Consider the following 23,325-nt stretch of genomic DNA (forward strand, 5'->3'; position numbering starts at 1 on the left):
ATTAATCGGGGAACCAAACACAACTGACACCATGGATTTTTTAACTGTTATATGCCAAGGCAGTTCTGAGAAGCAAAAGAAGATCTGGCTTTTGTCCTCGAGGACGAACAAATCTGTGTATATATTTTACTTCTGTTTTGGACTCCTGAAAAATTGAGGTCAAAGAACTGATTTGGGGAACTTAAGAGAATGGTCCCAGTCCTCTTATTCTGGAGTTCTTTCCACTGTACTATAAGTAGTATTTAGATTGGTGAAGAGGAGATTTATCAGATTCCAAGGCTGGTGACCCACAACAAACTGCAAGAACATGGGTATCGAGAAAGAATATGTCCAGGAGACCTTGTCCAATAAGGCCAAGAGGCCTTAACCAAGACAGGGAAAAGAGTATTGGGAGGGGAGCACTGAGGCAAGATGGGGCCGGCTAGAGAACTACAATCCCCATAAGACATCGCGCCCTAGGACTTCCTCTCTCTTACGGGGACTTCCAGCGGAAGTTATTTTTTGGTTCTCCGGAGCTGACTCTATCTTCCGGTTCTGGCGGCGCCGAATTGGATCCTTGCTGCACGCGGTGAGACCCTACCCTGGGTACTGGATGAGACGAGTGGGCTTGAGGGTAGGCGGTGTGTCTCCGTCAGACTCCTCCTGTCCTGTCCACAGGCTACAGCGCCCTGAGGCTACAGCGCCCTGAGGGCCGGAGGATGGGGAGGGAACACGTCACCTTGACAGTCTCTGAAGCCACGGAGGCAGTGGGGCCGGGAGCTGTACGGGAGAACTTGGTGTTGGTTGTGGGGGGAGGGTCGGCACCTGGGACGAACTCTGTGAGGAAAGGGGGATGGGGAAGGTGATACGATGATACAGGGAGGGTTGAGGGAGGAAAAGTTGCACGATTTGAATATGGGGGAGGGGGCGCGATGTCAACTGTAGTGATGGAATCGGGGAGGAGGTTAACCCCTAGAGATGTACTTTCTCATGGAAACCTTAATCATTCAAAGGAATAGCAATTCTCAGACACTCAAAGTATATCCTAGAGCTTTGAGGTGTGGCCGTCCTATCCTTTTGCTCCCCTAAAAAGCAACCCCTCCTTAATTATCCACCCTGTGGCCTTGGCCTCCCAAACTTTCGCTTTTTACAAGCAAAAAGGTGCTCAGAGGTCTCTCCTAACCGTGTTGCTAACATTTACATAATGATTTGAGGTTTGCAAAGTGCTTGCTTTCTAACTGTCCCTTGAGTTAGGGCAAGTATCATTGTCTCCATTTTACAGGTGAAGAAATTGTAGTTCAGAAAGTTAATGTGATTTTTGCCACAGTCACATATGTAGTAAGTGTCAGAACTGGGGCTCAACCCAGACATTCAGAGTCTTAAGGTCAGGCACCATAGAAACTAGATTGTAATGTAAAACACATCCCAGAGAGACCTTCATTCTAACTACTTTCAGACTGTCTCCCCTTAATCGCCAAGTCAAAAGGTTAGTTGAACAAAGCTTCTTCCAGCCTGTTCTCAATTTCAGGTTGTGTGTTGGGGGAAAACTTTTCTTTTCATCATCAAGTGTAACTGATAGAATAATCCCTGTGTATCTCATTTTATGATACATTAGAAATCCTACTATAAAAGGTGCTGAAGCCCCTACAGCAGGATCCTGTATATAGAGATGGAAGGGACCTCCCAGTCCATCTAGGTCAATTCCTTCTTTTTTACAGATGAGCAGTCTGTGACCCAGGGAGATTAAACATCAGAAATAAAATATAAACACATCTTCTGGTCCTGGAGTCAATTCTTTTTCTACTACTACACAGTACTTTGTGGAGTACAAATTGATATAGCTAGAAGGCTCCTTTTGGATAGGGCCTGAGGAGGGTGACTCTGGCTTCAGAGTTCTAGTGGTTGGATCTTGATTTCTAAATTCAGTCTAAGTAGTTATTGGTCTTGTCTTATTCCAGAGATGAGGCTGTTGGTGTTTGCTGTGTTGTGTCTGTTTTCTACTGCAAAAAGTGAAGAAGGGGCCAGGCTTCTGGCTTCTAAGTCACTGCTGAATAGATATGCTGTGGAAGGAAAGGATTTGACCTTACAGTACAACATCTACAATGTCGGCTCAAGGTAATTAACTAGATGCCAAAACTGCAAATAGGGGAGGAAAGAACTTTCTGGATCTTCAAATCTCTAGTCAATTACAAGAAGACATTCAGAGAAAATGAAGAAAAATGATATCTTAAGGTGTTGGTCTAGGGCACTAACACCAGATATGTAAGAGGACAAATTTGGACAACTCCAGGTTAGAGTTGAGAATCTGACTACAAGGGGTAGAATTCTCTTCAGTTTAATAAATAATGGGTATAGATATAGATAAGTAATGAGTGCACACATAGACGCACTATATGCAAGTTATTGTGCTAGCTCCTAGTGATACAAAATTGAAAACTAGTTTCTACTCTACTGCAAGAAAGTAGCATAGGAGATACCTCCATTTTTTAAGAGTTTTAAAAGGAAGAGGCCACAAGGTGGTTCAGTGGATTGAGAGCCAGGCCTTTAAATGGGAGGTCTTAGTTCAGATTTGGCATCAGACACTTCCTAGCTGTGTGACCCTGGGCAAGTCACTTAACCCCCCTCCCCATTGCCTACCCTTTACTGTTCGTCTGCCTTGGAACCAATACACAGTATTGATTCTAAGATGGGGAAAAAAAACAAAAACATTCTATGAGGAGATGAGGGATCATGATATAATTGATCATCTAGGCTAGCTTACTCTCATATTCATTTTTCTTTTCTTTTTTTAAGTTTTATTTGAGATAAACAAGGTTAAGTGACTTACCCAGAGTCACACAGCTAGTAAATGTCTGAGGCCAGATTTGAACTCGGGGAGATGAGTCTTTCTGATTTCTGACCTGGCTCTCTGTCCACTAAGCCACCTAGCTGCCCCTCAATTCATTTTTATATACCATTATTTCTACCTTTTTTCTACATGTCCCCTTCTTTCCATTCATCCAATCACTACCCTAGTTGAAGCCTTCATCTTGTACCTAAACTATTGAATCTAATTGATCTCCCCAATTCCAGCTCCTCTCCCCTAAAATCTATCCTCCACCTAGCTACCCAACTGATTTTTCCAAAAGTGTAGGTCTGCCTCTTCCCACCCACCCCTACCCTGAAATAAGATCCAGTGTCTCCCAATTGCCTCTTTGGCATCTAAAGTTCTTTATAACCTGTCCCCTTTTTACCTTTCCAGTCTTCTTATACTTTACTATCATTTAGCCCCATTAATTATCTCCTATGTTTAGAAGACTCTTCTTTCTTTAGCCTTTCAGCCTCTTAGTTTCTCTGACTTCCTTCAAGTCTTATTCACAGATCCTACTTTCTGCAGGTACCTTTCCTCTCAGGTTTTCTTAGGACTGGGACTGTTTTTTTACCTCTCTGTATTATTTCCTTTCCATCTCCCCCCTCCCCATGCTTAGTGCAATTCCTGACATAGTAAACAATTGATTATATGCTTTTTGATTCATTGATTAGAATACTAAGGCTCTTGTTCTTGCTCTATTGTTAACTAGTAGTATAACATTGGATAGTTACACCTGTATCTCTTTCATTTGTTAAATGAGAGTTGAATCAAACAATCAAAATTACTTCTAAGCGTCATTCCAGCTTTATACACTTTTTAAAAAACCTTTACCTTCCATTTTAGAATCTATACTAAAAGTATTGGTTCCAAAGCAGAAGAGTGATAAGGGCTAAGGCAATGGGAGTTAAATGATTTGCCCAGATTCATGAAGCTAGGAAGTACCTGAGGCATATTTGAAACCATAACCTCCAGTCTGACATCCTGGCCCTCAATCCATTGAGTCACCTAGCTGCTCCCAAGCTTTATGCATTTTTAAGAATAAGTTTTCTCTTCTCACTTATTAGTTATATAGAATCTCTTCTGTTATTTGTCATATTTCTCCTTGACATACATACTTTATAGAAGATTGGAAATCAGAAATCCAGGCCTTGTTCCTTTTAAAATAGTTTAACCTTTGACCTTGGTGTTTTTTCTTTTTTCTTAAAAAGATTTTTTTTAGTAACTTTCAGTATATGCATTTGGTTTCTTTTGTACATTCCTATGTATTTTATTTATTGAATTTAAAAACATGATTCTGAGAAGAGGTCTGTAGGCTTCACCATGTTTTTATGTCCATGACATAAAAAGGATAGAAATCTTTGTTCTAGGAGTTTTAGCACAGTAGTGGTCCCTGAGCCATATTATTATGTCTGCCCTACACAAAATTTTTAATTGAAGGGGAGCATCTTTGAAGTTTTTTCAGTTGTCTCAAATTTGTTGTTCCCTAATTCTTTCTGTTTTTCTTCTTTCTCTCTCTTTTTTTTTAGTGCAGCCCTAGATGTGGAATTATCTGATGATTCTTTCCCCCCAGAAGACTTTGGTATTGTTTCAGGAATGCTCAATGTCAAATGGGACCGCATTGCTCCGTATCCTGCTGGCATTTCTTATTTTATTTTTTAAATAAACGCTGGTAAAGAGAATCTAAGGGAAAGGAAAAAGATAACAATAATGGTAGTAATGCAGCCTCAATCCAGTATTATCTTAGTTAACAGCTGGCTATTCTAGCTTTACTAAGTATAGACAGGATAAGGGATAGAATGAAATTTCAGTGAGAGTGATTTAAGTTAGACATTAGAAAGGATGCTTTGTTTTCTGGATTGTAAGATCTTAATACAAATTACATAGTGACTCAAGGTTTTTGTGAATAAGATAGGGATATTTGGGATTGTTTTAGATTCTATCCTCTTGAAAATAAGTAAGAAAGTCAGTTACCTCTTGAAGTCTATTAAAATGATTCTAAGTGATGCTTCATTGTATTTGAATTGGATGTTTCCTCTTTCCCCCTCCCCTGAATATAAGCTAGACTATACATATGAAGTCATAACATTATATGTGAACCCCCCCCCCAATAGCCTTTCACCCCTAAAATAGTTCCTATTCTATAAACTTACCTCCAAATTTATGCTGGGTAAACATGAATTCTTTAGACCTTTGACTGACATCAATTCCAGTGAACCAAGATTGTTCAGTTAATTCATTTATGTCCAACTCTTTCTGAGCCCATTTAGGGTTTTCTTGGCAAACACACTGGAATGGCTGGCCATTTCCTTCCCCATCTGATTTTACAGATGAGGAAACTGAGGCAAACAGGGTTAAGTTTTTTGCCCCAGAGTCACACATCTTAGTAACAGATTTGAACTCAGTCTTCCAGACTTAAATCCTGGCACTCTTATCTACTCTACCATCTAGCTGCCAATGAACAATGCTTGAAAACTAAAAAAAAAAATGCACAGCATTTTTCATTTACTCATTGTTAAGAGAGGTAACATCTAATAGATATACTTTATGATAAGCCAGGAGGATGAACTAGAGAGTTGTTGCAACTGGACTTAAGAATCCATTCTTCATGTCTCCTTGACTTTTGGACCAGTGCCAGCAATGTTTCCCATACTGTGGTCCTTCGCCCCCTCAAGGCTGGCTATTTTAACTTTACCTCTGCAACCATCACATATCTTGCCCAGGAAGAAGGGCCAGTGGTGGTAAGTTTTGAGGGTTTGGGGGGTGATGGGGGGGGGGTGCATATTAAGATGAACAAATGCAGCTCTAATCTCCAAAATTCCTTGGCCCAACTATTTCAGTAAGCTGTCCCTTGGAAGTAACATTTTTATCCTGCTTCTGACAACATATTGCCAAGAGTATATAAATTTTGAGAGAAAGTAAAAGTAGTTTGAAAAGGGTTTTGGAAGTCTTGATTCAGGGAATGTTTTTAGATTCTGAAGTCCCAGAAGACATTCTGAAGTCATAAGTGAATATACTGGCACTTCTAACTCTCTCTGTTGTTCTTTATTCTTATTGCTACCACCTTAGTTCAGGCCCTTATCATGTGGTACCTGGATTAATGCAATATCATATTATCATCTTTGTTGATGATCTCCCTGCTTTTTTAGTTTGCCAATCCCTTTCAATTATTCCTCTCCACCAATAAATTGTCTGAAAACACAATTTATCATGGCAATTCCTTGTTTAAGAATGTTTAATGATTCCTGTTAGTCTATTACATCAAATTAAAACTTGCCTGGCATTCAAAGGCTAGCCCAGCTGTGAGCATAGCATTTTAGTCTTACCTTTAACTATTTCTTCACATAAATTCTTTTGAGAGCAGAGTGTACATAATCTGTATTTCTCTCATGCTTCTCAGATTAAAGGACACACATACTTAATAATTATTGATTGATGTTCAAAGCAAGCTGACAAATTGAGAAGCTGGATCTTAGCCCATTTGCCAAGTGCAGGGTGGCGCAAGGAATTGCCTAGAACAATCTAGAAAGTTAGGACATGAGGAATACTGTTTCTAGTACAGACCCCAAAGCTGTTTTATATTTCAGTTCTTTCAGGTAGTGAGTTAATAGACTAAGCTCTTTATAGTTGTTTTCAAAGCCAAAATAAAGTCTCAAGTGCTGCTCCTTGAGCAAAGTTGTTTGCAGGGTACTCCAAACTTTTTGTCTTTTCTCCTGGAGAATGGAATGTGAATTAGGCCATGCCTTTTCTTTAACAGCTAATATTTATATAATTATATTTTCAGAATGATTTCACATTCATTTTCTCATTTGAACCATTTAAAAGTCCTGTGAACAAGCCAGGTAATATCCTCATTTGTACACTAGGATCCACAGTGTTTTGCCCAAGATTGAACAGCTTGAAGCTACTGGTGATAAGTTTGCTGTAATTATTTTCATAATCTCAATTAAAATAGATTGATATGACTCTAAAAAAGATCTATAATTTCCCTGGATCAGCCCTTTTTTATAGTATTTTCCTTTTAAGGCAGTATTTTTAAATTCAGAGCATAAAGAGCAGTAGCAGAGCTAGAACTGGAACTCTAGAACTAATTTCCAATTCATTGTCATTCTTTCTTCTAGGAGAAAAGTCATCCAGCCCATTTCCATACCTAAATCATGTCAAACATATATGTATCTCTCCCAGATCTCTGGTTCTAGTACTCTACCAGTAACATTTCTTTCATATAATCAATACTTAGGGGAGTACTTAATGCTAGAAATCAGTACTTCTGGGAGCATTCAGTGCTAGAAAACTAGGTTGGTTGGAAATTACCTTTTTAGAAGTGTTGAATTTAAAGGTGTGCTATGATGTCTTCTCTGGTCATGTTTTCAGGTTGGCTTCACCAGTGCCCCCGGACAAGGAGGAATTCTGGCACAAAGAGAATTTGATAGGAGATTCTCCCCTCATTTTGTAAGTTTCACAGTGACCCTTTCCATATTTTGGCTTTATCTTATCCTGAGAAGAAATCTAGCTTTGCCTATGGGTTTTCTCCTACTGTAATTCCCAAGACTTCTTATTAGAATTCCTCTCTTGGACTGATTCTGTATCAATGCATTGTTCTATCTCTGATGAAACTAGCAGGACTGTTACAGATTTTGTTATGCTTGGAGATTTCAAAAATAGACCTTTAACCCTAAGAAACAAGAAGCTGTCCTTTTTCTCCTCGTCATTGGACAGGCTGTAGTTCTAGAATCCTGGGTCCCATTTGAGATTTCATACTTTATGGAAGATATAGAGAAAGATCCCCTTCCCTAAAGTTCTTTCTCAGGGCCTCATTATGGTATGGAAGTGACTCTTTGAATTCTCTAAGCCTTTGTGAGTGCAGCAGATTCCAGCAGGCTCTAAAGTTTTGCAGTGAGGTCTTCTTGGACTGGTGAAGGCCAGAAGGCTTGGTTATAGCAACACACAGAGAATGTTTAAGGTGTGCAGTTTCAGCCTGCATTAGTGGTACCCCCTATACTTGGGAGATCCCTATCTTTGGGAAATAATAAATTCTGTTAGTTTTCAGACAGAAAGATTAAAAAATTTACAGAGAGAGTAGTAGCTGTGTTCAAAAGTTCTAGAAGGAAGAAAGCTGATTTGGTGGAGAATAGAGAAGGGAAGGCTGGAGGGATTTATATAAACTCTTCTATGGCAAGGATTGTTTTTGCATTTCTTTGTATCTCTAGCACATAGCATGTTGCCTGGCACATAGAATGCTTGATGGTTGACTATGGGAAAGGTTTTTGAGAGGAGAGGTAGAAGTAAGAAATAAAGAATATCCTCTTAGAGCCATGACATTAAACCTAAGGATGCTGGGAGGTAGTGGCCACATGACATTTTTGGAGATCTTTCAGAAGAGCCAAGATTCCTCCACCAACCTGAGTTGTATTAAATGCTCTCTAACACATAGAGAGGACATTGCATTAAATGCTCTCTAACAGATACAGAGAGGATTGATCTGAGATCCCAGCTAGTATAACCAGAGGACCTTTCTGCCCTAATTTGGTTGGATAGTTAGATTAGCCCTACCTGTTCCTGTTAGATGTATTGACTCTTCATTTAAGCTTTTATAATCTCTCTTTTCTTCCACAGCTGGACTGGGCAGCATTTGGTGTCATGACCCTTCCTTCCATTGGGATTCCCCTGCTCCTATGGTATTCAAGCAAGAGGAAATATGACACCCCTAAGACCAAGAAGAACTGAATGTGTGCCCTCCCCTCCCAAGAAATCCAGGTGCTTTCCAGACTCCAAAGGATGTCTCAAAATGCAATCTCTTCCCTTAGTCCTTCACTATCTCCTCTGTGGCCATGCTCTCACATAGAGCAAAGGAACAGGCCTAGGGGCTCAAGAGAGCCTTGGTGCAGTTTTGAAGTCATCCATTGGGTTTTTATATAAACAGACTCCCCAGCATTGACCTTGAGCCCAAGAGGCCTTCTCCTCACTTTGGGGCTCCTTGGTGCAAAGCTGGTAATGAGGACTTTCTCAGGGGCTCAGAAATGGGAGCTTTCAGAGGCTGCCTGACCACCTCTGGAAAGAGGAAATCAGAAACATCAGTCTCTTGGAGGCCTCCTGGTTTGGGGGCAGGGAAGTGCTTATTGAAATGGGTTTTCTAATAAAAACAAACTCCACCTCAATTGTGTGTCTTCCCTTCCCCCCAGCTTGGTGATCTCAGCTTCCATTGCAGGCTCTGAAAACTGTGCTGCTAGCCAAATTGAGCTACTCTGCACCCGGAGCTGTGGATCTTCCTCCCAGAGAGATTTCTCCTCTCCAGAATCCTCCCCCAGCCTTTACTTTCTCCCCTGTTGTTCTTACATCTCTTGCTCCTGTTTTTCTTTCTTTGTCCTTAGTCCCACTCTTAGCTAGAGAAGTGGGTAAAAGACTCTGATGGTCCAGATATTAGCAGGCTTCATCATTCCAGATACTAAGCTTTGTTCTCTTGGAAGAGATTTATTTGTTGCCTGCTCAGTGAAAAGTTAAAAGGTTGATATCCCTTTCTCCATTTCCCAAACGGTTTCTAGATCTCCTTGTCCAAAGTTTTCTGAGTTGTGATTCATTTGTAATGCTTTTATTGCTCTGAATCAGGGCCAGGGAAAAGCACTGAAGCCCCCTAACTTAGAATGCTTTTAATTTTAACTTCAGCTTCTGGTAAAAGAGTGCCTGGAAAGCTGGTTTTTGCTGTAGCAGCAAAGTGGGGAGAAGTCACCCTAGCTTGATTCTCTCCATCTCAGGAATGCCGTGGTCCGAGAACAATCTCCCAGGCGGGAGAAAAACCCAACAAAAACCCACATTGTTCCTGCCACTGAGTTACCCAGTTTAGATTCTGCTCTCCCTCTCCCCTGCCCAACCGGTTTAACCTTTCACTCACCCAGCAACCAGAGAATCTCGATTCAGATCCAGGAAGGATGAAAAGGACATGGAGGCAACGGGAGGCCAGGAATGGAGTAGCTCTCCGCCAACTCACCTCCCTTTTCCAGGGGTTGAAGCTTGGAAACCCTAGGAATGGACAGGTCAGAAGGGGTTCAAAGCATGGATTTGGTTTTGGCAGTTATCTTTCTTCAACTAGCCAGCATATAAGGTCACCAAATGTTATCAGGGCTTCCAGGAAGACAGGGAGGGTGGGGAGATAGAGGAAAATGACAAAAAATGAGTTTAGTCCTATAGAAAGGGAAAGGTTTGGATAGGGAACCAAGGGAAGAATTACCAGGGTCTCTAGGTCTGAAAAATCTCTGAAAGAGGAGGAAATAGTCTTGTTTCCCATCTTCACAGAAGGCACAATGAAAAATAACCTTACAGAAAGTAGAATTCTGCTTAGACATTAGAACAGATTTCCTGGTATAGGGAAACATTTCTAATATTGAATCAGTCTGCACTAGATGTATTTTCTTGTCTAAAAACCAAGAGACGTTTTCATAAATACTTGCAGATTTCCTTGCAGATTTATGTAACTTAACTCTTCCTGCACAGGATAGAGATGAAAAACTGAACTGAAGGCATATGACAAGGGTGGCAGCCAGGGGAGGGAAGTCAGCATTGGTGTCATAGTGAGACTTCATCTTATGGAAGTCAGCTTCCTCAGAGCTAGAGTGGAATTTAAACCTCCCTTGAGTGCCGAGGTAAAGAGCTTAAGAGTCTCCAAAATCTATAGACAGAAAAACTTAGCTAGAATACTTGACTTTTCGTCTGAGCTTTCAAATCTACTTGAGATTGTTTGTTTGAGGTGTAGGAGGGCAGGAAGCAATTCTTATTCCCACCCAGAGTCATCCTAGTGAGATTTGAATCTTGGTTTCTTAAGAGCTGGGAGCTTGCAAATCAGGAGGCAGGGGGAGAGAAAGTACCTATCCTTCCTAGAAGATGGGTACCATAACTAAAAGGCTACAGAACCAGCAGCCCATCTCTAGCATTTCCTTGACCCTTTTCACCATCTGGAACTCAACCCTGGGCCCCATCCTCACTACTACATCATCCGTCCTTTTTGTTGGCATTTCCTCACCCACATACCAAATCTAGTATCAGGAGGAGAGAGGTCCAAGGACCTCCACCCTCTTTGTTTACTGGGCTTTGGAGATATGCCTAATTGGAAGTAAAAAGGAATTTATAAGGAGCTGGGCCTGCTGGGGAAATGATCTTCATGTGATAATGGAGTGTTAACGGAGCTTTGAAGGACTGAGACACCATTATAGCATAATATAAAAAAATATCTTAAGAGATGGGAGTTTAGTCCTACATAATTATGTGGTCTGGGGGGAAAAGCTTCTCTGTGCCTGTGTTTCCTCATCTACAAAATGAGTGTCAGATTAGATAATATTTAAGGTGTCTACCCTGAACACTTTGATTGTGTCTACCTTCTGCCCTTACCCTCTCAGATCCAAGTCAGTAAAATGAGGCAGAAGCTTCCCTTTGGGGCAGTGGTGTGGGAATCAGCCCGTCCTGCCCACCTCTCCACCTGTAGATCTTGATTCTTGCCCAAATTGAAGAACAGGAGGACTTGTTCTGTTTCATATCCACTGTTCCCTACCCCCAGAAGAACTTAGCCAAAATGTTCCTGGGGTGGGGATGGGGGCAGTGAGTCAGCCCCTTGGAGAGGCTGTTATCAGGGAGGGGAGCTGGTCAAACATCCTCCCATTGGTATCCACAACAAGCTGTGACCATGCACTCAGTAGATCCTAATTCCTGTTGGCTAGAACTAGGGCCCTGCCCAGAAGTAGCAGCCCCAGCTACTGTTCCTCCCAGTATTTTTTTTTAAATGATGAAAGCAGGATCTTTCCCTTCCCCCAGCCATAATTTTCCTCTTAAAGAGACAGGGCTTCTAAATCAAAAAAGGTTTGGACAAGGCAGGGCACAAGAGGCATGCATCCCTTTGGATTACAGTCTTGTTTGTGGTTGAACAGGGAGACATAGTCTAGGCTCCCTTCCCTGAGGTCACCACTTTTAATCCCAGCCCTCTTGCCCTCCCCTTTACAAGCTCCACCTCTTCCCCTAGGAAAGTGAGTTCCATGGGCAATCTCCTACCCTCTCACCGCCCTGGTAAACTTTGCTTGACTTTATGTATAGTCTCTGCCCCAGTCAGACACCTTGGGCTGCCCTTTGTCCGGGGAGTGTCCAGTGAAGGGATTTGGGAATTTTCAGTGTAGTGGTGGAATCCAAGGAGTTGAGTCAGTTACAGTCCTGTCTGGCATGTTGTGAGTGAAGATAGTAAGGGCAGGAAGAGTCCAGTAGGCACTTTGTTTGGAGTGAAGCAGGTCTCCCACCACCTCTGTCCCAATTCTGAGCAATTCTTTGGACCATGAGTGACCCTATTACTATGCTCAAGAGAAAGATCCCCAGTTGAGGTGCTCAGATTGGACAGAAACCTGCCTAGGCTACCTGGAGAAAGAATTTCTTCCTGAAGGAATTCAGCAGCAAGGGGCTGGAGTGGGTTCCTCAAAAACGGTGAGTTTGCTCCTCCCTTTCCTCCAACCCAGGCTTCTGGTTCAAAAATAGGGGTAACCAGAAAAGTGAAGGCTTTTAAGAAAGTCTCTCTAACACCCTGATAAATCACTGAACCCTTTTGTCTCCTCACTGGCTTTCGCCCATCCCCAGTGTTTGATCTTGTTTCTGGCAGTAAATTTGCGATGTGTTTTCTTATTTGGAACTCCTCAAATAGACAAGCCATTTTCCCTTCCCCCCCAAGCAAATACTGTTTCTCCTGCTTCAGCAGAAGTAGTGAAAGCTTCAGGGTCCCTAGCCTTCCAGCTTCCATGTTGTTTTGCCCCCATGAGTTGGGGTTTGTTTCCCCAGCCCTACTTCTAGTGTTCCCCAGAATTTTTTTTGGAGAGGGTGGTGGTGATTCTATCTAGGGTGGCTATTCCCTGGCCAAGGTCTCTTCTCTTCCGGTGTGACTTACTGAACCTCAGTTTGCCCAATCTATCTGCCATTATACTGGAAATTAATGCCAAGAAACCAGCCTTAGATGAAAGAGGGCGTTTCCCCCTCTTCCCCCAACTTAAATGTGCTATTCTGTGAGCCTCTTTAATACCTGTCTTCTAGCCCCTTGTAGGGAAACTGTACTTTCAAGGTAAAGCTAAGTTCAGTGGTGGGAATAGAGGAAGTTAATGGTCATTAAAAAAAAACAAAAAAAACCTGATACTCACAGTTCTTTACAGTTTACATTGTCTTATATGAACCTCACAACATCCTGGTGAGGTAGGTGGTATTTATTATCCTTCATTTTATAGATGACGAAACAGACTTAGATTAAGTGATTTATACTTGGTCACTCAGCTAGCAATTATCAGAGTTGAGATTTGAACCTTATCTCAAGCCCAGCACCCTTTTATCCTCCCTAAACTGCTTTTTTATGAGGGGAAGAAGTAGAGATGCCTTGGTTTCTGATCTGTTATTTCAAGAGAAAGTGTGGTTAGACTTAGGAGGCTAGAGATGCTTTAGTCTCTTCCTAACAGTACTGAGTTTCTAGGGATCACTGCCAGAGAACTGGTGACTATTCAGTCTGGCCCTATGGTATGAGAGTGGGTGGCTATCAGGAAATAAGCCTGGAAGCTGATATGGGCAGATGGCAAGGGTATTTGCTATATTCCCAGCCCTTGTTCTCTCCCAGAGACAGTGTCTCTGTCCCATCTCATTGGCTTTGTGGGTCAGGAGAAGGCAGTTTTTGGATTTGGGAGTCCTTTTCACATCTATTTCCTTCTTCCTATCTCAGTATTGGATCTACATTTGCCATTTACCAGTATTTGAGTGACAGGTTGTGACAGTTCTTAATTAGGCACCAAGATACCTAGGGTAGAGAGCTAAGATTTTTCAGAAATTGGTCTCAGGTCCTCAGATACGGGATTGTGACCCAAATACATAAGTCCAGCATTGTAATAATCTCAGGATGTGAAGCTGCCATAGTGATGAGGAAATACTGTGGCCCTGGATGTCTGGGATCAACCCTAGGCTAGGAGAGTCACCAAGTGCAATAGATGGGAGAGACCTTTCTCACTAAGTCTCTTAAGGGAGAGTCTAAACCCTCACACTAGGATTTGGATTAATGGTTTACCCAAAAAGAGGAGGAGTGGCAGTTAATTTTTGAACCATCAAAGGACTTTCTGTGGCCCCAGCTCCCCAAGGCTAATAAGGCCTATAGAGAAGAAGCCACTAAACCATAGCATCCAACCCCTCCCTCTTCTGGACTATAGTGGCAGAGTTATGGTTTCTTTTTTTTGAAGTCCCTTTGAAGAGATTTAAGAACCTGGAACTCAACCACTGGAAGCCTCTTAGGCCAGGGAAAAGATCAAAGTTGTCCCCAGTTGGACAGGGCTTGGTTATTAGATTGACACAGCCATTTTTCTAATCTCCTGCCTTCCTTCTGTACTTTCCCACCCTTGCCCATGCTCCACACACATACAAACACTCCCTGGCAGTTGCTGGAAGCAAACATTTCTGGAACACAGCCCTCCCACTCATCCCCCACCCAGCTTTTCAGACAACCCATGGAATGATCTGAAAGAAAAGATTCATTTGGGGAAGGTGAGAGAGGTATAGCTTTCCCCATTTCAACTAGATAACTGGAGTTTGGAAGTCGATTGTGCCTCTTCCCCTTTCCCTTTTAGGTTAATTCCCTGCTCAACTGCTTCAAATCTCTTTCTACACTAGGCCAATGGAAATGGCTGCCTCTGGACCCACTGACCTCCAATGTAGACTGACATGCTGGGTGTATGTTCCTGTGGGTAGGCGTGGTGTCTCGTGTTCAGGGTGCCCAGGGCAGCATGGTGTAGTGGTTAGAGTACAGGACATAATGTCCCGAAGATGTGGCTCCAAATCCAGCCTCAGGCACTTGCCAGGTGTGTAACTTTAATTAAGTCACTTCTCTGAGTTTTGAGGTTTCTTCTCTAAAATGGGGATAATAGCACCAACCTCACAGAGATAATTAATGTAATGTAAAATCTGCAACCTTAGGAAAGAGTCATAAATAAAATATTTTCTTGTTTCTTCCATGGTCTTGGTCTCTTCTACTTGAGTCAATCAGAAAGTTCCTTCAGGTGGATAGGTGTCCCACCTGCCTTGCATTAATTTCAGGCTCTTTGTCTTCTGTTCTTCCCTCCATGAAGACAGAGACTGTGGTTCACCATTATGTAATTCAGACAATAGCTGAAGATGCTTAGATCCCCATTCCTGGCTCTTTCTGCCTTGGCCAGACCACTAGGATTCACTTTCTCCCTGCCCCTACCCCCAAAAGTTTGTATCTCAGGTGGTGACCTCTTTGAGTAACATGGTCAACTTGGAGAAAAGGTTCCCCAAGCTTCTCCCTTCCCCCAACCTTACCATTGCTGGATTCAATTCAGTGAATGCCTATCTGCATTCTTTTCTGTTTAACTGTCATATCACCCAACATCAAGTACATTGCTCACTGCTCAGTGAATGTTGATGGAATTCAATTGTTATTGCAGCGGAGGGGATGCAGGTTAGACACCCCAAAGGTCTCCTTGAAATTAGAAATAGTGAGGGTAACACTGAAAGGGTACTTGAAAGTGGACCCTTTGACCACTTCTGGGCTAAGAGAATCATCCTGCCCTGAGGGGGATGAATGAAATGACCTACTCTTCCTGATATTCTTCCCCACCCTACCCCCCCCAAAAGTGTTTGACAACCCAGATCTATTTCAGAACCTCCTATCTATGCTCAGAGGAAACAGCAATGTGACATGATATGATCTCATTCTAGGGCTAAATAAAGCCATTGTGTGAGATCCAGCCCTGGCTACTACGCCCCTGTTCCATTTCCTAAGCTCAGGGAGACCTGGGGGGGTAGAGGGGTTGTGGGAGAGCCTTTTGAAGGAGAGAAGATCAAGGAACAGAAAAGGAAAAAACGGTTAGGAGACCAAGTTTTGGAGAAAGAAACACTGAGGAGGAATTTTCAAGGGCTGATATTGTGGAGCAGGCAGCCAAACCCCAAGCACTTAAAGAGAAGAGTAAGGCACCTATGTTGCAGCATTGGGACAAAAGAACAGATTTACTGGGAGTGTAATAAAGAGGCTTGCCCATCACAGGTACTTGAGAAATGCCAAATTTGGCCTGTTTCTTCATCTATAAAATAATGATACTGGTCAGTATGATCTTGGAGATTGAATCCAGTTCTAAATCCTATGTGTTTATATCTTTATATCTAATCTCTAACCCTACCTCCATCCTTCCTCACGAGGAAGATGAGGAAGAGGAACTTTTGGGAATTCCATCTTTATAGAGATTAGAATGAAAGCAAAGGGAATTCCATTACTGGCAGAGATACTTGGAAGGCCTTCTACTGGATGGGCCTACTTGGTGCTGGCACCAGAGAAATGGGAAGTAGGTTTTTAAGAAAAGGAACTTGATTGAGTAAATGGGTAGCATAGTGCAGAGAGAGCCAGGCCTGGAGTCGGGAGAACCTGGGTTTAAATGTGACCCCAGATTCTTCCTAGCTATGTGACCCTGGGCAAGTCACTTAATCCCATTTGTCCTGCCCTTACTGCTCTTCTGTCTTGGAACTGATTATTAGTATCAATTCTAAGATAGAAGGTAAGAATTTTAAAAATCGATGTTAAGACAGAAGGTATGAGTTTTAAATTTAAGAAAGAAGAGAACCAATTGTAGTTCTGGGCATTAGAAGGGAGAGGTGGGTAGTGAACTCCATGATATCAAGATCAAGGGCCAAGGTGATTTGTTTCCAGGGAGAGAAAACAGGAAAGGGCTTCAGTTCAGGCCCTTCTGCTTGCCAAGTCCCTCCCTATTTTAATTCTAGTTGTGAGATATGAATGGACAAGAGGAAAAGCAGAAGAGAGATTGGAATTGTTGTTCAGCCTGTTTGATGCTTTAGGACCCGTTTGTTTTTTTCTTGATAGAGATATTGGAATGGTTTGTCATTTCCTTCTCCAATTCATTTTATAGATTAGGAAACTGAGGCCAACAGGGTTAAGTGAGTTGCCCAGAGTCACACAGGTAGTGTCTGAAGCCAGATTTGAACTCAGGAAGAGGAATCTTCCTGATTCCAGGCCTTGAACTCTTATTTACTGAGACACCTAGCTGCTTAGAGATGGAGGTAAATACTCACTACTCATTTGTGTGTTCATCTTCTAGAGAGAACCAGCTCCTGGTCTCTCTTTCTTCATCCCTCTCTAGGTCCTGTCCCTTTTCCCTCAGTCATAGTCCCTCGTAATCTTGGGTCCACCTTTCCCTGGAAAGCACCTAGTTGGCAGAGAGTCCTGCCCTGAACCCAGTGTATTCACCATCTTTCCTGCTCCTTTCAGACATACCTATCCTGGCTGCCAACATGATCAGGTGCCAGCTTGTACAGATAGATGGCACTAGGCCCAGGTGTGGAGAAGGAAGAAAGGCCCTGCTGGTGGTTGGCTGCACATTAGCCTCCTTTTCATAAGAAGAGCAGGGATGGGCACAATGGCTACAGCCAGTTTCCCTTTCCTTCCCCAGATACCATAGGGCAGGAACTAAGACTTACCAGCTACAGAAGACTAAGGGCTCAATTCCTCATCTCCTTTATGTGGCAAAAGGGCACAAGGTTCATGACAAGCCAAGAATCTTCTCTTTTATATAGTTTCTTCATGTAGCCAGTGACAATGGGCATACTGGATTGGAGAGGAGAGGTGGGAATAGATGATAGGAAGAACTTTTTTTTGATACTTTATTTTTTCCCTCAATTACATGTAAAAACTCTTTAGCATTTAAAAATTTTGAGTCTTTATTTCTTTCCCCCTGCTCTCCCTACCAAGATGGTAAGCAATGTGATATACATTTTATATGTGCAATAATGTGAAAGATTTTTCCATGTTAATCCTTTTGTGGAAGGAAACTCAAACAAAAGAAAGTGAAAAAAGTTTGCTTTGGTCTGGATTCAGACTTCATCAGTTCTTTCTCTTGAAGCAAATGCCATTATTTTATCATGAGTCCTTTGGGATTGCTTTGGATCATTATATTGTTGAGAGTAGCTGTTATTCACAGTTGTTCATTGTACAGTATTGCCATCACTATGTTCAATATTCTCCTTCTTTATCTGCATCAGTTTATGTAAGCCTTTGAGGTTTTTCTGAGCTCCCTCTGCTCATTATTTCTTATAGCATAATAGTATTCCATCATAACCATTCCCCAATTGATGTATCCCCTTACTTTAGGAAGAACTTAACATTTTGAAGATTCTTGGGGTAACTAATAGGCTTGGCAGGGACTTACACTCCATTTTTATGACTCTGCTCTTGGGAAACCTGACAGAGAAAATGTCCTAGAAAATGTCTCTCAGCTCCTCATGACTACCCCTGAAATCTAACTGGATTGTGGGGTACAATACTTAGAGAAGTAATCCAAATCATGTAACCATGGAAAAATTAAAATATATCAAAATAAAATAAATTTTAAAAAAGAAGTAATCCAGGGGAACCCAGATCCCTGTATCTTCAACACAGCAAAGGGCCTAAAATTGGTTTGGTAAATTGATTGGTATTGCTTCATTAATTGGAACTTTATCATTCTCAATATCAAGAGTCCTTCGAAGGTGCAGTTAGATGGCTCAGTGGATTAAGAGCCAGGCCCAGGATGGGAGGTCCTGAGTTCAAATATTACCTCCTAGTTGTGTGACTCCAGGCAAATCACTTAAACCCTGTTGACTAGCCCTTTCTTCTGCCTTGGAACTGATACACTTATCAATTCTAAGATTGAAAGTAAGGGTTAAAAAGAAGAATCCTTGGAGAGTTCATGGATCTTTGATATATTAGTCTTGCATAGCCATACCAGATCTCAAACCATAATCAAAATCAGTAATCATCAAAACAATCTGGTACTGGTTAAAAAACAGTGGTGGATCAGTGGAATAGATTAGGTATACAATTCACAGTAGTAAATGATCATAGTAATCTACTATTGTATAAACTGGAAGATCCAAGCTTTTGGCCAAGAAATCACTACTTGACAAAAAGTTCTGGGAAAACTGGAAAGCCATATGACCAAAACTATGTAACTCTGAAACTAACATCTTACACTGTACAACAAGATAAGGTTAAAATGCGTACATGATTTAAACATAAAGGATATCATAAGTAAATTAGGGGAGCATAAAATAATTTATCTGTCAGCTCTAAGGACAAAGAAAAAACTTATGACCAAACAAAAAACAGAGCATTATGGAATGTAAAATGGATAATTTTTATTATATCAAATTAAAAAGGGCTTGCACAAACAAAACCAATGCAATAAAGATTAGAAGTAAAACATAACTGGGAAATTTTTTCATAGCAATATCTCTGATAAAGGCCTCATTTCTCAAATATATAGTGTTGATTACATTAAATTAAAAAGGGGTTTGCACAAACAAAATCAATGCAATAAAGATTTTAAGTAAAACAAAACTGGGAAAAATTTTTTATAGCAGGTATCTCTGATAAAAGCCTCATTTCTCAAATATATAGAGAACTGAGTCAAATTTACAAGACTACAGATCACAGTGGAATTGCACATTGGCAATGGGAAGGGCAGGGGGAGGGGAGGGAGGAATAGAATATGATTTTTGTAACCAAGGAATATTGTTTGATATTGACCAAATAAAATAAAAATAAATAAAAACAAAAGAATGCAGATCATTCCCTGGTTGATAAATGGTCAAAGGATATAAACAGGCAGTTTTCAGAGTATATACTCTAGCATGAGCATTGATACCAAAGTGTCTCCCTCCAAGAAGGTAGAATGGGGGTCCCATTTGCCACTCATCTCCATGCCACATCGCCTGGAGTGTGCCCCACCCCTTTCAAATGATAGCTCTAGAAACAGTATTCATATCAATATGTCGATGTCCTTGGGAGCCCTCTAGATCCAATCGCCATTTCTTCTCATTTCCAAAACATGCTTCCCTAGAAATAACTCTCCTTTATGTGTTGTCCTCCTCTCTTAGAATGTAAACTCCTTGAGGATAGGTATTAACATACTAGCACATAGTAAAGCACTTAATGCTTTTTCATTTGAGAAAGGGTGCAGTTGATAGGATGAGAGAAGTTTTGGCTCAGGGGAACAAGAAACCAGAGTTGGTATAACTGATAACTGGTTTAAAAAAAAAAAAGCAAACCTGAAGGATATTTAGTAAGCTAGCCTGGAAGGATATGAGAATTGTTGCTCTTCATCTCTAGTGCAGGAGGCCCTTGAAGAAAAGGACCCAGTCTGCCTCCCCCAACCTTTCTTTGTCTTCTGCCTAGGCCAGCCCATCTGCCACTTCCATGAATGACGAAATCCCAGAGGCCTTCCTGGCAGGAGGAGATCCAGTGCCCCAAGGAAGAACTCGGAGATGTCTGTCAGCTGTGGAACCTAGTGGGCAGTCTCAGGAAGAAGAGGAAGAAGAGGAGGAAGAGAAGGAGGAAAATGACTTCCAGCCAGTACCCCTTCGAAGATCAAATGCCCGCCATTCCCAAAGCTACGTTCGTGACCCTTTCAGGCGTCACAGTTGGGAACCTGGTAGTGTATTCCAGGATGCTGCCAATGATCCAGTGGGAGGGTAAGCCCCCAAGCTAAGGGACCTAAGTACCCTATTTGCCCACATATATTTGCAGAAATCCTAGACTTAGGTGAAGATGGAATGGTGAAAAGAACTGATTGTCTTGGCACTTTTATCATATGCATACAGATGCCCTCAGATTTGTGAGATAAGTAGGATGGGGTGAGGGGGGTGTCTAAGACTTCTAGTCACCTCCTAAGGGATTTAGATGGATAAAATCCAGGTGTCTTAATTCAGAATCTCTATTAGAGGGTTCTGGCCTATAGTCTTAGAGGTCCCTCTTAGCAGGCTTAAATTCCTCCACTAATCTTTTCTTCTTACTTTTTGGAGAATTGAGAAAACAAGGGGAGAATGGGGCTCCCTTTCTTAGCTGTTCTCTGTTAAGTACTGGTTTCCATCCCTCTCTTCAGCTGCTGTTTCTTTCCTTACTTCCTCAGCCTGACATCCATCTTTAAATTTGGATTTCATAGAATCATGGACGATGCTAGGAGAAACCTTATAGTTGATCTCATCCAACTCCTTTACTTTTTCAGATTTAAAAACGGGAAGAGAGAAGTAAAATTGTTTGGGAGATTTCTAGGGAGAATTGAGTATGGTTTCTCCTACCCTGCTTTCTGTAATAGGCAAGCCCACTGATTTCATTCTGAGGCTAGCACAAAAGTAACATAATTTCTCCATAATTTCAAATTTAGTGGACAAAACTTGGATTTTGATAGGATAAATTCTCAGCTACTCAGTTATTCTGAGGGGAAGGCTATTGAGAATAGACAAATAGGCCTATTTCATAGCACGATACTATGGTAAAGGAAATAGTCTACTCACCCCTAGAGCAGGACATAGGTAGACAGATAGAGGCATCTCCCTGACTGGCCTGAAGTGGGGAAGGACCGGGGATCAAATCAGACATTTCCTAGCTGTGATATACTGGAGAAGTCACCTAACCCCATTTGCCTAGCCCTTGCCCTTTTGCCTAGAGCTGTTACTAAAACAAAAAGTAAGGGTTTAAAAAAAATCTCCCCCTACCATTTTTACAAAGTCAGAGGAAGTCAGGAGGAAAAATTCAGGGTCAGACTGAAGCAGTTCAGAGTTAGTAAGTGGTGAGTGTAGGGACCTGCCATTTGGAATTAGGCATATTCCCTCTGGACAGGATCCCTTGGCTTTGGTTAGTATATTATTTCCCACTGGTTCAGGGCTGAACTGGGCTGAGTTTGAAGAGAAACATATCTAGCTTGGATCCTCTTGCTAAGCTGGGTGGAAGAGGAGAGTGTGGAGAGCCAAGAGGAAGCTAATCTGATGATGCTCAGAGGCCTCTTTTAGATGCCCATCCCAACTCATTGCTCTACAGTTATCCCAGTTCCTCATCCAAAGTTACTTCTGTATATAAGGCAGGGAGTGTAAGGCAAGCAGGGAAACAGGTTTGAGGCAACGATGGGAGAAAAAAAACAAAGTGGCATGAAGTAGGGAGTCCCAGTTGCCTCCACCATCACCTCTCCCTTGGCTTCCTCATCTCTAACTTTCTTCTGGGACAAACTCACTCTCGACCAGCAGGGGTCAACCTTGTCTGCTGCTTTCCTTTGAGAAGGAGCCAAATGGAAAGGCTAGTCTAGGCTGGCCTATGTCCCCTGCTGCAAGGCATGAGACAGAAGAGGCTGGCCAGGGATGAACTTGGGCAATACTGTTCCTAACCTGATCTCTTCCCATCTTTCCAGTCTGCTTTCCAGGCCCTTCCCTGCATTGGATCATCCAGCCATCCTGGCCTCCTTGATATTCCTTACACAAAATGCTTTCTTCCTTTGTGCATGCTTTTGTAACATCTGCCCCCTTTCCCTCCCTTGGGCCTAGAACATTTCCCCTCACTTTTATCCCTTGGAATCCCTGGCTTCCTTTAAGAAGTGCTATCTTCTGTAGCTGACCTTTTCAGTACCATCCTCTCTACCATCTGTAACTGTCTTTTATATACCAAATAGGTTTTTGTCTCCTCCGTTAGAATGTAAGCTCCTTGAGGGCAAGCCTCTTTTTGTTTGATTGGGGTTTTTTGCTTTTTCTTCTGTATCCCTAGTGCTTAGCACATAGTAAGATCTTAATAAATGCTTGTTTTTGATCTGGTGCTTGTTGATATCTCTCCAAGTGCTATGGGTTTGCATGATGCCAAGGAATTATGTAAGTGAAGTGAATGTGTGTTTCAGGAGGAACCTGCAAAAACTGGGGTCTGGAGGCCCGAGGGAGTTTCAAAGTCGGGAGGAGCTGGAGACAATTCTGAGGCCTCAGGATCAGAGTGGCCAACTTGAATACCTGGTATGGACAAGTCAGACTTTCCCCATGAGTGCTGGGCACTTATCCCACTAAACCAAAGATAGTCTTACTCCTTCCCACTCCCCTCCTCAAAACATACTATATATCTGGACTTTAGTCAGTCGCTATGCCCATCTGTCTCATCTACCTTGTTTCTATAACTCTTCATCTAGTAGAAATCATGTGTTTAAGATTAGAAAACATCTTACAGGCTTTTGAGTCTAGGCCCTCTTTTTATAGAAATGGTGAATGAGGCCCCAAAGGGTTAAGTCACTTACCCAAGGTCACATCTAGAAAGCTGGCAGGGTTGAAATCCAGTGCTCTTTCCACTACATTACACTTCCTCCCCATCCCAGCCCTTTTCTGTATCCTTCTCTGTCCCTTTGTCTTTTGGGGCCTCTATGCTTCCTGTCTTTCTGTAAATGGGTCTCTATCTTTGGCTGATTTCATCTGCTGATTGCTCTAATCTTTTGCTTCCTAAGTTACTCACAACATTTGAAATTTGAAGGGTGAGGAACTTCTCTAAAATAGATAGATGGGTTGAAACAGGGACTTTTTTTTTTGTTTTGGCTCTTTTCAACTGTGGGCTCCTAAATCACCTCATTACTTTTTGTAACAAACTCCTTCTAGATTCATGCATTCAGTGATTATATAGGTAAGCCTAGGTATCTCACTGACAGTTTGAA

At 41.9% G+C, this 23,325-nt stretch overlaps 2 protein-coding genes and 1 long non-coding RNA gene across 11 annotated transcripts in view; 2 read left to right on the forward strand and 1 right to left on the reverse strand.

Annotated features, from left to right (window-relative positions):
- The first annotated feature begins 411 nt into the window (after positions 1-411).
- Positions 412-8,985, forward strand: SSR2 (signal sequence receptor subunit 2). Of its 3 annotated transcripts, none has more exons than XM_007482048.3 (6): positions 412-568; positions 1,938-2,094; positions 4,357-4,455; positions 5,460-5,568; positions 7,202-7,279; positions 8,444-8,985. In XM_007482048.3, the coding sequence occupies exons 2-6, from the start codon at positions 1,940-1,942 to the stop codon at positions 8,552-8,554; spliced, it is 552 nt and encodes a 183-aa protein (XP_007482110.1). In that variant the 5' UTR covers positions 412-568; positions 1,938-1,939; the 3' UTR covers positions 8,555-8,985. The 3 variants fall into 3 exon arrangements, with proteins under 3 accessions (XP_007482110.1, XP_007482111.1, XP_056672246.1); XM_007482049.3 differs by having other exon boundaries at positions 514-613; XM_056816268.1 differs by lacking the exon at positions 412-568 and adding an exon at positions 571-761.
- On the reverse strand, positions 8,746-15,104 carry LOC130457186 (uncharacterized). Its single transcript, XR_008916294.1, has 2 exons — positions 14,517-15,104; positions 8,746-9,844 (listed from the first exon to the last, which is right to left on the reverse strand). It is a non-coding gene; the product is annotated as an uncharacterized LOC130457186 (long non-coding RNA).
- ARHGEF2 (Rho/Rac guanine nucleotide exchange factor 2) overlaps positions 11,763-23,325 on the forward strand; it is a 46,064-nt gene continuing 34,501 nt past the window's right edge. For 3 of the 7 annotated variants that reach the window (XM_056816253.1, XM_056816256.1, XM_056816254.1), the window contains exons 1-3: positions 16,151-16,170; positions 20,052-20,347; positions 22,534-22,642. In XM_056816253.1, the coding sequence (XP_056672231.1) occupies positions 20,073-20,347; positions 22,534-22,642 (384 nt within the window). In that variant the 5' untranslated portion in view covers positions 16,151-16,170; positions 20,052-20,072. Of the gene's footprint in view, positions 12,281-15,182; positions 15,291-15,322; positions 15,876-16,150; positions 16,171-20,051; positions 20,348-22,533; positions 22,643-23,325 lie in introns of those variants that run through there. The other 4 variants (XM_056816259.1, XM_056816257.1, XM_056816258.1 and 1 more) reach the window with 4 other exon arrangements.

The sequence above is a fragment of the Monodelphis domestica genome, chromosome 2 (assembly GCF_027887165.1).
Source record: "Monodelphis domestica isolate mMonDom1 chromosome 2, mMonDom1.pri, whole genome shotgun sequence".
NCBI classification, from domain to species: Eukaryota; Metazoa; Chordata; class Mammalia; order Didelphimorphia; family Didelphidae; genus Monodelphis; species Monodelphis domestica.

Excerpts from the sequence above, each read along its gene's own strand:
- SSR2 (XM_007482048.3), top strand. The coding sequence starts at position 1,940 with ATGAGGCTGTTGGTGTTTGCTGTGTTGTGTCTGTTTTCTACTGCAAAA. Across the intron at positions 5,569-7,201 it reads AGGAAGAAGGGCCAGTGGTG|GTTGGCTTCACCAGTGCCCC; the intron begins GTAAGTTTTGAG and ends TCATGTTTTCAG. Across the intron at positions 7,280-8,443 it reads GGAGATTCTCCCCTCATTTT|CTGGACTGGGCAGCATTTGG; the intron begins GTAAGTTTCACA and ends TTTCTTCCACAG.